The following is a 15,207-nucleotide window of genomic DNA, read 5'->3' on the forward strand; positions in this document are numbered from 1 at the left end:
TAATACCTAGAATTTTTTTCCACTTAAAGATAGAAATTTTAATATTCATTATAGAAATTGATTAAATGTTTTTCTCTAGTTGATATATGAACAAGAAGAGAACGTGACTGATTTTTCAGGGTTTTTACCTCACTTTTTCAAAGCAAAAATTTATCTTAATATACTGCAGTGATTTTAATCATTTCTTTCTTGATAATGGCATCTGTTTAACAGGAAGGTGGTTTGAAGTTGACATTTCAGAAGCAAGGGCTCACTCAGAGAAGGCCACCGGACAGTGAAGACTGTGCTCCTGGGCAGCAGCAGTACCTCACTAGACTTCGGGACCTTCAAGGTGCGTCAGAGAGCAGCCTCGCCAGTTTCCCAAAATCCATACCACTATCAGGTGAATATGCTGGTAATCACTGCCTCAGCATGAAATAGTCCATTCTTCCTACGTCCTTCCTAAATCCTCACTTACTCACAGAATACTTGCAAGAACGAGATTGTGTCTACTTTAAACAGCCCTTTTATCATAAGAAAGCTCTAAAATACCACAAAATTTCTTCTTTGGAAGCAAATTCTGCCCACAATTCGTTCTTCTCAATGATTGTATTTTTGTCTTTAAAGGCATCACAGAAATAACCTAGTCAAATGTCTGCATGATAATCTTAACATTTTGAAAACAATGATAATACCTCCCCTTGAGACTGTGTTTTGTTCTAACTTTTTGGCAATGTGAATCAGTTAATTATTAAATACGGAATTAGTGCCAAGTGTTCTGTACTCTAAAGGCACTGAGGATTCCATCCATGAGAATTTGCTTTGTTCCTGTTGATCCAGTTGTACTTTAGTTTGTCTGTGTCCCTCTTGAAGTGTGCTGTCAACAATTGAGAATTTTAGTTAAAAGTAGTTGAGTCTTAAAATGTATGGACCACAACATACTAATCGTAAAAATATCTTTTCAGTTAAAAGCAGATGAGTGACTGGACTTGCCTTTGCACCTCTGCACATATACACTTGAGGACCCTATTTCGGTTGCCATCCAACACGTGAAAACATTTCACAACTCCTGGGCTTGTGCAGGGTGTGAATTTCCTAAACTTTGGGAAATAATGCTGCACTATAAATGTTAAATTGATTGCTGTTTCCAGTAGCTGCTATTACCACATTCTAGTTGTAAATTATAATTAAATTATGAATTAGAGTCATCAGAATTTTGTCTCATAGTTTCATTACCATTCACTGTAATTCTCTAATTACTAAACTTCTGGACAAGTATGAATGAGCCATAGTTCTCTTACTGAAATATAAATCTCTCAAATTGTGCTTACAATGGCAGTGTTGTTATTATTTCTTTTTTCCATGAGAAAATGGGAAGAGGTGGGGAAGATAAGCTCTGGGATTTTTTTGCCCAACATAAATGCGTTTAATAATACTGCTGCTTGTACCTTGATAACTCCAGAACTATAAAGTGGGGTTGATACTTCTGTCATCTGAACATTTTATTGCTATTGCAGCTAAAGACTTTCAAAGACTACAGCCTTTGCCTATAAGTAATTCTTTGGTAAATAATACTGTCTTAATACTGTCAGTAGTAATTATAACACTAATTTGCACCTATATAAAATATTAAAAAGCCAAAACATTAAAACTAGATAAAATTATTTAAGAATTGTATCTCGTTCATCTTGATAATTGCAAATGTGAAATCTTCCTTTTGGCCATGCAACATGGTGTGAAAGATCTTAGTTCCCCAACCAGGGATTGAACCTGTGTCCCTCCATTGGGAGCGCAAAGTTTTAATCACTAGACCACCAGGGAAATCCCCTTCAATGTGAAATCTAGCTCTGTCTTCTTACAGGACTCTTAGGAAACCTGTTAACATTTTTGAGCCTTTTCTTGTTTGTGACGTGAGGGGTTGGGGTCAGAGGAAAGGTAGCATTGTCAGGTAGATTAAGTAATACATGTGAAGTGGCTGGAATGGAACTTGGCACATAATTAGATGCTAAACAGATGTTAAAATTAGATTTTAGAATTAGGTATTGAACAAGTGCTATTATAATTCTTCATATTAAGCCCGTTTTATGTTTATATGAGTATGCCGCTGAATTTTATCTAAAAGCTTTGAATGAAGACATACAATGTAAATTAATGAAAGAAAGTAAAATAGCATAAATTATAAGTCTTTAGTTTATTCCAGAAACCACCTGGAATAGTAATCAAAAGATGGTAGAACTAAAGAGCCTGGACTTGAATTCTGTCATTTACCAACTGTTATGACATGGGCCTGCAGCATAACATTTCTGATCACATTTATAAAATTGGTTTAATACCTGTCTGTCTTGTTTGTTCTGTTTTTGGTAATTTAAGAAGACATTTGTAACACTTAGCCTAGTTTATGGCGACAACTAGTAGGCACTCAATAGAAAGTAATATTTATTTTAAATTTTTATATTATTATAATTACATCTTAGAAAAGACAACACAGGCTTTATGAAATAGAGTAAGTTAAATTTTCCATTTTGGATTCTAGCCCAAAATTAAATCAGTAATGTTTATGAAAATCACTCTCAAGAAGAAATTAAGGTTGCTGGGTTTTTTGTTGTTTTTAAAAAAGGAAAGGAAGTGTCTTTCATGAGTACACAGGACTTGCTCAAGAAATTCTCCTTGGATGACTGAAAATGTATTTCTCACTACAAGCTGAACCATTATAAGCAAACATCTCATTCTTAATAATATTTTCTTCCATAAGAGTATTCTAGATGATGTACTCTTTAAGGACAGGAACTGTGTCTTACCTTTGAACCATCCTAGTCCTTTGTACGTAGCTGTTTAAAAATATGTATCTGTTGGGAAAAAATGAATGCATGGAACTGTTTCATTCATACCTCTTACAAATGTTTTTTTATTGAGTGCCTACTGAAATAAGGAGTCTTTAACTGGCAAGAAACACTGGTGATCTTAGGGAAAATACCTTAAATAGTCTGGTCAGGGGAGGACTTTGGGAATTTGAGGTGTGAAGTTTGTCATGAAAAAGAGGAGCATGACAGATACCGTTTCAAAAGTTTTGAAGGCTATGAAAAAGCCAAAAAAAGTTTGTTTTTTGTTTGTGTTGGGCCATGATTTTAAGTTGATACAAAGCTAATATAGATTAAGATATTTCGGCACCAAAAAAGCAACGATAAATGGTAAAACAAACTTATACTTAATAGAAAAAGTAGGAATTAATGGGTTCAAAAAAGGTGGAAAGGTTTGCCTTGTACGTGAGAAAGGCATGCTTCTTCCTCTGAAAGGGGACGAAAGAAAAAATATGTGGCTATCCAAGGGAAAATTTTGGGGAGACATGTTAAAACTTGAAGGAGGCCTGGATTGCAGTTCTCCTGGTTTTTAAATGAGAAATGGGGTGGTATTTTTAGTTTAAAAAAAAAACTATGTTTTTTTGAATTTAACATTTTATTTTGATCATGAGTCTCATTACAAGCATTAATTATTTTATTTTGTTGACGTATAGTTTACTTATAATGTTGTATTAATTTCTGCTATTCAACAAAGTGAGTCACTTACACACACACACACACCTTAACACACATTCTTTTCCATTATGGTTTATCACAGGATATTTAATATAGTCCCCTGTGCTATACAGTAGGACTTACTGTTTATCAATCCTATATATGATAGTTGGCATCTGTTAATCCCAAACTCCCAGTCCATCCCCCCAAAAGTGATTACTTTTAATTTAAGAACTAGATTTTTATCACTCTTTTGCATTTTTAATTTGTTAGGTACTCCCATTCAATCAACCCTTGGTGCCAATGGAGTTTTATTAGACAACCAGCCTGTAGTCAAAAAAAGGCGGGGAAGGAGGAAGAATGTAGAAGGTGTTGACATCCTCTTTTTTAACAGAAATAAACCACCTAATCATGTAAGTAAAGTAATGCTTAAAAGCTACTGATCCTTGAGTCCAAAATTCATCCTAGTAAAGATAAATATTGCTGCTTTGTGAACAATAAAAATAACTGGAAAATTCGGAGTATACTGTATAGTTTTAGATTGCATCTCAGTACAGTGCAGCACTGGCCAAGATTCATGAAAATTTTAAATTTGAAAGACTTAGAAGAAATTTTAAACAATTTTTGTTTCTCTTCAAAAAGAACTGCTTCATTGGACCAAAATCGGAATGCTAACGCATGGAAATAACATTTTCATTTGGTGTTTTTCTACAGGTTGCGTTAGGCTTAACCACCTCACAGATTACTACAGGGATAAATCCAGCACTATCCTATACTCAACCTCAAGGAATTCCTGATACAGAAACTCCTGTTCCAGTTATTAACCTTAAAGATGGGACAAGACTTGCAGGCGATGATGCACCGAAGAGAAAGGATTTGGAAAAGTGGCTTAAGGAGCACCCAGGTTATGTGGAAGATTTAGGAGCTTTTATTCCTGTAGGTGATACCTTATAAATCTTAGTATATTTTATCTCTATGATTCATCACATCTATAATGATGAAGTATAAATTCTCACCCACTTATGTTAAATATGTGTTCTGCCCAAGATGTAGGAAAAATTAGCAACAAAAACTAATGAACATCTTTCCTATGATATAATATTATTTTCCATTTTTCATTCTGCATCAATGTGTTTAATAAAAGTCACTGCTCATATACAGAGTACTATCATAGACCCAATGACAGTTATAAAGGTATAAAACCTCCAATCCTTTTCCTCAAGTTTATTTTAAAATAATAAAAATGATCATAGTAAAATAAACATTTATTGAGACTTAACTCTGTACCTGGCTTTATACTTAGCACTTACATGCATAATCTCATTTAACACTCCCAAACTTTATCAGAATGGCCTTGTTGTAACTTTATAGATAAAGAAATGGAAACTGAAATTTTAAATAAATAGTACAAGGCCACACAGCTAAGTCTTAAGCTCACTGTCCAAACCTCTGTTCTCAAGATCTTATAAGAATACAGGTACATGGATTATATTAGTCAAGATGAGAATAGATATATTCATTTGCATTTTCCTTATCCTCTGAAATACTTCCTACTCACTATCTTATGGGCATATGGCTTTCTTACTCATAGAAATGTACTATTTCAGTTTGCAGTGCTTTACTATCAGATGCTTATGTACCAGATTTTGTGTTGGTCTCCCTTCTTGTTTCTATATATTTTATAAGGTAAAAGAGTAGTGGCATATCCCCTGTATGCCAGTAGTAGTCTTACGCTATCTGCCTCCATTACGAAGATAACCCAGTAATGTTGTTCCCTACCCTATGAGCTTCTTAAGGATTGTGTCCTATTCACCTTGTAGCCCCAGGATTTAGCACATAATTTCTGATACAGAGAATGGTATCTAGTTCCCTGTAAATATTTACTGAGTCAATGATTTGTAAATGAAAACCTTTTGAAAAATGAAAGAATACCATTTAAAGGTAAAGTGATTGTTATTAACAGAAAAAAAATTAATTGCCTTATTTTTTCATGCAAAAGAACCACAAAAGCTCCAGTCCCTAGAATTGGCTTTCATATCCCTAGTTCTTTCAGAAAATGCCACAAATTCTCAAACTTCCACTTAATTCTTTTTATTAAAAAAAAAAAGCCAAATAAAGCTCTTGTAAGGGACAGGTTTTCAGTAAGATGAGCAATAATAAAACGAGTACTGCTTTCTGAAGATGATGAGAATGATTTGTTATACCGGTAACTTCTTAACATGTTAGTAAAGAACATTCATTTATTTAGTCAATTTTTATTGAGCAGTTGCTGTGTGCTAGTTACTGTTGTAAGGGATTTAGGATAAAACAGTGAACAATATAAAGTTCTTGCCCTTTTGGCAATTATACTCTCGTCTCTGAAGATTCTCAGACCTTTCTCTTACTACTGCAAAGGAGTCTTTATTACTTTTTTTAACTTAGAGCAATTCATCATTTTCACTGCAAATAACCCTTTTATCACAATGTTTTATATAATGTTATAAAACAATTTTAAGACATTGCTATAAGCCACATTTGTTTGAGTAGAAAATACAACATAATGTTGGTATGATTTCCCAAGGGCACTTGATATTAATGGTTTCTTGGCTCTCACATGCTACTGTGGTATGTCTACAGCAAAGGATTCTAACATGGTGTTATGTACTATCCCTTCAATATATAACATAAATAGTTGGCCCTTGAACAACACAGGAGCTAAGAGATATTGACGCATGCCACCCTCCACAGCCAAAAATTCAAGTATAATGTTACAGTTACCCTCCATGTCCTCAGTTACACATCCTTGGATTCAATCAACAATGGATTGTGTAGTCACTGAAAAAAAATCCACATATAAGTGGACCTACACAGTTGAAACCCATGTTGTTTAAGGTTAACTGTATTACTATATCTTATACATACCACATATCTTCAGTTTTACATGGTTAAATTACTTGGATCAGCTTATTTGTTCCCTTTGCATAGTTAAAGATTTTACAGCTATTTCTTTGTCTATATATTTTAGAGAATGCAACTCCATGAGGGGAGACCCAAACAAAAAAGGCATCGTTGCAGAAACCCCAATAAATTAGATGTTAATAGTCTCACTGGAGAAGAACGTGTTCAGCTGATTAACAGAAGAAATGCCAGAAAGGTATTTGCATATTTGTTGTTAATTTTTCATACTGATGCACTATGTAAGAAATCTTTAGAACACTGTTTCATTATGCAGTATTTTCTAACAGACCTAGTTGGGTTAAATCTAGAAGATTTGAGGGGAAAGACACGGACTACAATTTTATGCAGTCTAATTTCAAATCCCACACCTTTGGCTAAGCTGTCGAATGAACTGAGTTACTTTATATATCTGTACCTTTGCAGTGGCACTGAGCCAGGGCACTGCATCTAAGGCAGTAGTTCTCCAAAGGGGGTAACTTTGTCCTCCAAGGGACACTGAGCGATCAGGGGACGTTTTTGATAGTCTTATCTCCAGATGAAGGAGGTGGGTGTTGGGGAGGTGGTGAGCTGCTGGCCGGAGTCTGTTAGCCTCGGCGGGTGGAGGCCAGGAACGCCGCTACACCTCCTGCAAGGCACAGGACACCCCCCACGACACCAATCCAAAATGGTCTGTAGTGCAGAGGTTGAGAAACTCTGCTGAAACGGAACACTATTCTCATCATAGCCATTACAGATTTATAGATATTTATCACGTATGGATAATTCCATCATTAGGCCTTAAGGTGTCATCTTCTATCAACATTGGCATATTACATAATTTCCTGATGGGTGGAATTTAAATGCCTTAAATCATATGTCTTAAAGCAAAGATAAAATGTCTTATCTTAGAGACAAATGGTACCCCGTGCTTATCTTCTTGCTTTATTTATTGAGGACCAGCTTTTTCCAGTCTTGTTTCTGAATCAAATGCGGCTCAACAGTTGTTTCCCCAAATTGTTTCTGTTTTATGTATGGATTGGTATATGTCTCTTTTACCTCACAAAGTAAATTATAGAACAGTTGAGGCACCCTTTTGTCAGTTTATAGCTTTGACACTTTTATTGTTTTTTATTCTGATAAGCAAGCAGCACAATAATTTAAAAAAAAAAAAAGAAATGGCCTTCAGCGTAAGACCATCAAGTTTCTCATTGAGTTCCTTCACCCACAAATTAAATTACCCTACATATATCCCTAGTTAATTCCCTACTTCTGTTTTGCTCTCTGTTGAATGACCTCACTGCTAGTATAAAAATACATGAAATCATTTTAATTTCTCAGAAGTATTGAAATTGGAAGAATACCATTTTTAAAATAACAGTTGTCTTAATATTATTGTATGTACTAACTCATTAAAATTAATACTGATTTTTCCCCAGGTTTATTCAGCTTTTGTTAGTAGATTAAAATGATGTCAAATGTATTAAGGGAAGAACAAGATGACATTTTAGTTGCATTTTACTTAAATTTTGTGCTTACACAGATTGTGTTACAAATCTTTGCACTTCATCTTATAACAAAAATTAAACTGTCTAGGTATGAATAAATTTGTCTTAGCCAGTTTTAAGGACATGGAACCATTTTGAAATTTTTACTTGGTTGAATATTAAACATCCTAAATTTTATTTTTAATTGTAGTAGCCCGGTAAAGGACCTGTTCATTTCCCTTGGTTTTAGATTTCTTTATTGTTCTGAGTTTCTAGAGTACAGGCTTTGAACCATACAGAGGGCCTCTAGTTTAAACTGGAGCTTAATTAAGGAGATAATAAAAAGGAAATTTTTTAAATAAAATAAATAAAAGGAAATTTTAGAAACAGAAAATTGAGAGACTAAGTAAAAACTATAGAAAATAATTAGATAACGATATAGTTATTATGACTGGCCACATTAAACCCTGTCTGTATCCTAACAAGATATAGTACGTGTTCATTCAGAAAGCTGTGGGAAAAGGAATTATTCAAGAGTGTCCTTAGACTCCAAAGGAACATTAAATTGGTAGGTTGAAATCATTTAAATATTTAAAAGGATATGTTTATTTTTATACTTTTAGGGTTCAGTTCAGTTCAGTCACTCAGTCATGTCCAACTCTTTGCAACCCCATGAACTGCAGCACGCCAGACTTCCCTGTCCATCACTAACTCCTGGAGCTTACTCAAACTCATGTCCATTGAGTCGGTGATGCCATCCAACCATCCCATCCTCTGTCGTCCCCTTCTCCTCCCACCTTAAATCTTTCCCAGCATCAGGGTCTTTTCAGATGAGTCAGTGCTTCACATCAGGTGGCCAAAATACTGGAATTTCAGCATTAGCCCTTCCAATGAATATTCAGGACTGATTTCCTTTAGGATGGACTGGTTGGATCTCATTGCAGTCCAAGGGACTCTCAAGAGTCTTCTCCAACAGCACAGTTCAAAAGCATTAATTCTTCGGTGCTCAGCTTTCTTCATAGTCCAACTCTCACATCCATACATGACTCCTGGAAAAACCATAGCTTTGACTAGATGGGCTTTTGTTGGCAAAGCAATATCTCTGCTTTTTTTTTTTTTTTTCTTTGGTCTCTGCTTTTTAATATGCTGTCTAGGTTGGTCACAACTTTACTTCCAAGGAGCAAGCATCTTTTAATTTCATGGAGGAAGTCACCATCTGCAGTGATTTTGGAGCCCCCCAAAATAAAGTCTGTCACTGTTTCCACTGTTTCCCCATCTTTTTGCCATGAAGTGATGGGACCAGATGCCATGATCTTAGTTTTCTGAATGTTGAGTTTTAAGCCAAGTTTTTCACTCTCCTCTTTCACTTTAAACAAGAGTTTCTTTAGTTCTTTTTCACTTTGTGCCATAAGGGTAGTGTCATCTGCATATCTGGGGTTATTGATATTTCTCCTGGTAATCTTGATTCCAACTTATGCTTCATCCAGCCTGGCATTTCAGCCTGGCATCCAACCTGACCAAAAAAAAACTCCAGTGATGCCTACAAATACAACTTTTAGGGTATCAATTTGCATAAAAGATAAGTGCATTGGTTTTTGAGACCTGAGTTTGAAGGCTGACCCTGACACTTACTAGTTAGCTTTAGGCAGCTTGTATAACTTCTCTGAGGCTTAATTCCTTCATTTGAAAAATAGAAATAATGCATTCTCAAATGGATATAGTGAGAACTAAAATAAATTATGTACTTAAAGTCCTTAGCATGATACTTGGCAGTATAATAATAACAACTTATATTTATTATGTGCCAGACCCTTTGCTGAGGTGCTTGAATTATCTCATTTTCATAAAACCGTATGAGGGAGGTATTATTGTTATCTCCATTCTGCAGATCAGAAAACTGAGGCTCAAAAAGATTTTCTGATTTGCCCAAATTGTAGGTGGTAGGTCTGATGACTCCAAAGGATATACTCTTAACTAGGCTACACTGCCTACCCAACATAGTAACTTCACAGTACATGGTAGTTATTTTACTGTCCAAGGAACTATACATGAAACATCTAACATTTATGTTAGCATGTGTTTATGTAGTATATTAATAGTTCTTATGAGTTGTGGTAGTCCTCTTTACTATAATAAGGATTGTCAGAGTGGTTCAAAGAATATATGGGTTTTAAAGAAATAAACTCTGAATAGCACAGATTAAAAGAAAGAAATGTCATCACATTTAATAATGCTCTTAAGTGTCTGAGAGTCTGTTTTTCGTTTATAGGTTGGAGGTGCATTTGCTCCCCCTCTGAAAGATTTGTGTCGGTTCCTGAAAGAAAATGCAGAATATGGAGTAGCTCCTGAATGGGGGGATGTTGTTAAGCAGTCTGTGAGTATTTCATGAACACTAGTTCAGACATCATTTTTTAAATGAAATGCTATTTAATGCCATCTTAGATTAAATTTTAAGTTAAGAATTAACAAAATATTCCATAAATATGTGATGATTTTTTTAGTTCACTCTTTTTATTTTGCAGAGTACATTGCAAACTTCTCAGATACTTGAATTAGAATGCAGAATCAGTGTACACTAACTAGTGTCATATTTCTATTTTGCCTTTTTTTATTGTGGCTATTAGAAAATTTTAGGTTACATATGTTGTTTACATTGTTTCTATTGGACAGTGCTGATCTAGACGTTCTAAACTCCTAAAGTTTAGGAATTTTGGTTTGTTTGTTGTGGGAGGGGGGTGGTTTCATTTTGTTTTGTTCTTCTGGGAGTCTTGAACCTCAGAAAATCTTGGGGGAACTTCAAGAAATTCCCCGTGGTTGTTCTCCACTGCCTGGGACTTGGTGCTTCCCAGTCTGCAGGTGCTACCACTGTTCTGAGCCAAGTGATTTTTTCCCCCATCGTGGCTCTGTCTCCATTATTCTCAAAGGGATAGTCAGAAAAGAGTCAGAAGCACCTCATTTTCATCGTTACTTACTTCTGTCCTTTGCATACTGCTCTTCCAGACTAGAAGAAGGGCGTTTCTTTAGTCTTCTGGTGATGTGAACAAGTAAGGGCATGGCAGGAATAAAATTTTTTGGGTCGTCCAGTTTCCAGAACTATTTTACAAACCTATGCCTCACAGTTACAAGAGAGAACCAGAGGCTCTCAAGATAAAATGAGAAGTAGAAGAACTCTTTCAAGCCCTACTTAAAAATAAGATAAAATTGGGTTATCTCTTTCATAATTGGTTATTTTGTATCAATGCAGAATAAGTTTATGAATAATTTCATGTTTTTAATGGCTTATTTGTATCATAAGTTAATAGCTATTGATTTTATTTTAAAATGGTTATTGTTGATGGATTTTTTTTTTTTTTTTTTTTTTTTTTTTTTAGGGATTTCTTCCAGAAAGTATGTATGAACGTATTCTGACTGGTCCCGTGGTCAGAGAGGAAGTAAGCAGGCGAGGGAGACGACCTAAAAGTGGAATTGCGAAGGCCACAGCGGCAGCAGCAGCTGCAACTGCCACCAGTATTTCAGGCAATCCTTTGCTAGCCAATGGATTACTTCCAGGTGTGGACCTCACAACTCTTCAGGCCTTACAACAAAACCTACAAAACTTGCAATCACTGCAAGTGACTGCAGGGCTGATGGGAATGCCTGCTGGCCTTTCTTCTGGAGGAGAAGCTAAAAACGTGGCCGCCATGTTCCCCATGCTGCTGTCGGGAATGCCAAATCTGTTGGGCATGGGAGGGCTCCTGACAAAGCCGACAGAATCCGGAACAGAAGAAAAAAAGGGAAATGACTCTAAGGAGGTAGAAGGGAAAAAAGAAAGGACAGAGAGCCAAAACCCCGAGAACGGCGGTGAAAACTCTGTGTCAGGTTCTCCTGCAGCGTCCTCTGCTGCTGCGTTAAGTACAGCTGCAGCCGCCAGCCCGTTAGCCCTGAACCCACTGTTACTATCTAATATTCTTTATCCAGGGATGCTTCTCACTCCAGGCCTTAATCTTCATATTCCAACTTTGTCTCAGTCCAACAGTTTTGATGTACAGAAAAACAAAAACAGTGACTTAGGCTCATCTAAGTCTGTGGAAGTAAAGGAAGAAGATTCCAGAGTTAGAGATCAGGAAGACAAAGGGGGAACTGAACCGAGTCCTCTCCACGAAAACAGCACAGATGAGGGTTCAGAGAAAGCCGATGCTTCATCTGGATCTGATGGTACATCATCGTCATCCGAGGATTCAGATTCTAGTAATGAAGACTGATTCTCAGACTGCACTTAAATTATGAACTGATTTTGGATTTTTTTTTCCCTTTAATTATTAATTGTAAATACGCCAGTGTTGAGTGCATCAATAACTTACTGACCGAACATTTCAGTTATTTGTTTAGAAGTGCAAACTGCTTTCAGAGACGTTTTGCATGTAATATTTCTTAAGATTCATAAGTTTCTGAACTCGTATGTACTATCAAATACATAAAGGTGTAAAATTACAACAAAAGGCATTATAATTTTGTTGGGGGTTAATTTTATGAAAATTATGCTCAATAAGAGTTGTATATTTAATATATTTGCAGTGAACACAGAATACTTTATGCATATTACTGATTTAATTTGAATATAGTTTTACAGCCTCCTTGACACCTATAATTTACAGATCAAAACTCAGCAATAATTTGGGCAGCTAATGAATGTCATGAAAGCTGTAGAATCTACATCACCATCCATTGCTTTAATTACATGAAAATGCTCTAGTGTTGTGATGCACTGCTGATATTTCCAATTCAGGTACAAGTGTGTTTTAAAGAAGAAATAAGTTTCCCAATCGGCCAATTTAACTGGCTACCTGTTACCTCAGCTGAGTTAGTTTAGGAAGTTTACATTCGTTTCTAATTCTATACTTGTTTTCAGGGGTTTTTTAAACACATCCTATATATCATGTTAATCGGGCAAGAAATATGACTTGCTTTTTGCTGAGCTTAACTCTAAAATCAGTAAAATTAAGTCATAAAATAATCCCGTGTCATGTGATTTTGACACCCTCTAGACACATTTAGTTTTAACTTTTCAAAGTTTGGCCTCCTATTAGAAATAATTTTGTCTCAGATGAGTAATGTCTGTTTCCAGGGTTCAGAAAAGGTAAATCATGAAATACCACTGAAAAGAACTTTTCAACACAGCATACTTCATGTAAAAGAAATTGTTTGTTTGCTTTATTTGTGTAGATTTCTATTTGTGTTTTATGTCATGGAAATATTCCAAAATTAACAGATAATAGGGTAAAGTAATATGCAGATAGTCTAAATTCATTTTGCGTTTCTAGGTATAAGCAGACTAAATGTTGGCCCAGAATCAGTGTTGGGTTATCAGTTTATGTTAAATATACTGAATTGCCCATTTTGAAAATGCACTTTTAATAATCTCAAAAAATATATACATTATTCCTGTAAACCACAAAAAAAGGAAGTCTAAGGCTTCTGATCAATTTCTTAGAACCCTTTAACATGTAAAATTTGTCTGATATTTGATTTGTGATACAGTTTCTCCTGCTAAAGCTGCTATTATTCTGACAAGGTAGAGGTCCAGGTTCACCTTCATATACATTGAAAACAGAGTTAAATTGTTTATAAAATATCATTTACATCCTAAGGAGAGATAAGCATTGTTCTGGTACTTAAATAAATAAGTCAGTGACAAACTTTGCTAGGGGAAAACTACCCCACTTCTCTCCCACAGAAAAATTAACTTTCAGTTTGTTTTGATACAACTCTATTGCTTTGTCAAGAATTAAGCAATTACATTGAATTTTCCAAGACCTTTACCAGTAAATTATGTTTCTGTATGTAAAATAATCCCTTATTAGAGAGACAGTGTTACCTGTATTTACAAAATTATATCAGTTCCATTGGGATTGTATTGATTTTTGTATTTTCCCAAAATAGTACTTTGAATTGATAGTCCTTTATGCAATGTCTTAGCAATAGTCACTATAATGCCCTTCCAGGAGAAGTGGGTAGTAATTCTTCATCATGAAAATGATATATTACATATTTAGTATCTTCCCTTTGCAGTATTGCACTTTTGTTTAACTAGAATACACCTATGAGATAGCCAAAGTTTTCAAACACAGTTAACATAGGTTGCCGGTGGAGTATTTCAGCACCATCCGTATTTCCCTTCTCTCCCTCTAGTCCTACCCACATGATCTTCATTCCTTTCTGTCTCCAGTTTAAACGGGAAATAAAAAACCCTAAATCTTGTCAGTAAAATCTAATTTATATCAAATTTATGAGATAAAGTATTTTCCTAATTAGATCAAATGAATTTGGTTAACATCTTAGTGATTCTCTTTCTATGTAATAAAGGCAGTTGCAGTTTTCAAAGCATTAAGGCTAATATTAACTTTAAACATTCTCTTGGGTTTCAAGATACTTCTGTCTAGTACTGATTGGGGAAAAGTTGTCCAGCTATCAGCTTAAAAAAAAAAACATGCAAACATGGTTGTGTAAAGTTAAGGGTTATAAGAAAAAAAGAAATCAGTAGAATTACATAATACTAAAGTTGCAGTTGAAAGGATATCCAAGTATGTGTTGGTAGTTACTAAAAGAATTATAGCTGTTATTGCCTTGTATTTATAGCCCTGTTTCAGGTTTCATGATTCAAGTCTTAGTCCAATTTTTCTTTTGGACATTTGCAATATTTACCAGTTGTGTTTTGTGTAGTCTGAATTTGCTTTCTGTAGTTGAGCAAACGTCTTAAAAAGTCATTTGTAATTTATTAAATTACTTTCTATGATGTTCTATAGAGCAAATGGAAGTTTAATTATTTTTTATTAAACATATTCTTTGACTACCCATGATGTCAGCCTCTGTACATGACAATACTTTTATTATTTTATATGTAGTTTATTCCAGTTATGAAAGAAACATTAGTCATAAATCTTTAAAAGGAAAGCGAACATTGGAGGAATTTTTAAGAGACAGAAGCAGGCTATAATTATACCCACAATGTTATTATTTCCTTAAGTTCTCTTCTCCTGGACCTTTAAAAATCCAGAAAGTCTCAGAGATATACCTAACCTCTTAAAGAAATCCATTGTGGAAATCAGTAATTATTTTTCCCTTGGTTATAGAGGCTTTTCTAATTTATCACTGTTGTTTGTAGTGTTTTATTTTTTTTTTTTTTTGTAAATACAAAAGAAATTTGTTTTCCCTCGAACTGTAAAAGTGGAATAGTGGAGTCTCATTACTCACTCATTTAACTTGACCACATTGAATTATACTGTCATGCTTAGAAAATCTTCTTTTTTTTCATTTTTGTAAAATAAGGTAAACAAAAG

General features: G+C 34.8%; 1 protein-coding gene across 15 annotated transcripts in view; it reads left to right on the forward strand.

Moving 5' to 3' along the window:
• The window catches only part of CHD9 (chromodomain helicase DNA binding protein 9), a 217,998-nt gene extending 203,278 nt beyond the window's left edge, over positions 1-14,720 (forward strand). For 13 of the 15 annotated variants that reach the window (XM_061138502.1, XM_061138501.1, XM_061138499.1 and 10 more), the window contains 6 exons: positions 214-382; positions 3,765-3,904; positions 4,206-4,427; positions 6,496-6,624; positions 10,161-10,265; positions 11,263-14,720. In XM_061138502.1, the coding sequence (XP_060994485.1) occupies positions 214-382; positions 3,765-3,904; positions 4,206-4,427; positions 6,496-6,624; positions 10,161-10,265; positions 11,263-12,132 (1,635 nt within the window). In that variant the 3' untranslated portion in view covers positions 12,133-14,720. The remainder of the gene's footprint in view (positions 1-213; positions 383-3,764; positions 3,905-4,205; positions 4,428-6,495; positions 6,625-10,160; positions 10,266-11,262) is intronic. The other 2 variants (XM_061138510.1, XM_061138511.1) reach the window with 1 other exon arrangement.
• Positions 14,721-15,207: the final 487 nt, after the last annotated feature.

The sequence above is a fragment of the Dama dama genome, chromosome 4, assembly GCF_033118175.1.
Source record: "Dama dama isolate Ldn47 chromosome 4, ASM3311817v1, whole genome shotgun sequence".
Classification (NCBI taxonomy): domain Eukaryota; kingdom Metazoa; phylum Chordata; class Mammalia; order Artiodactyla; family Cervidae; genus Dama; species Dama dama.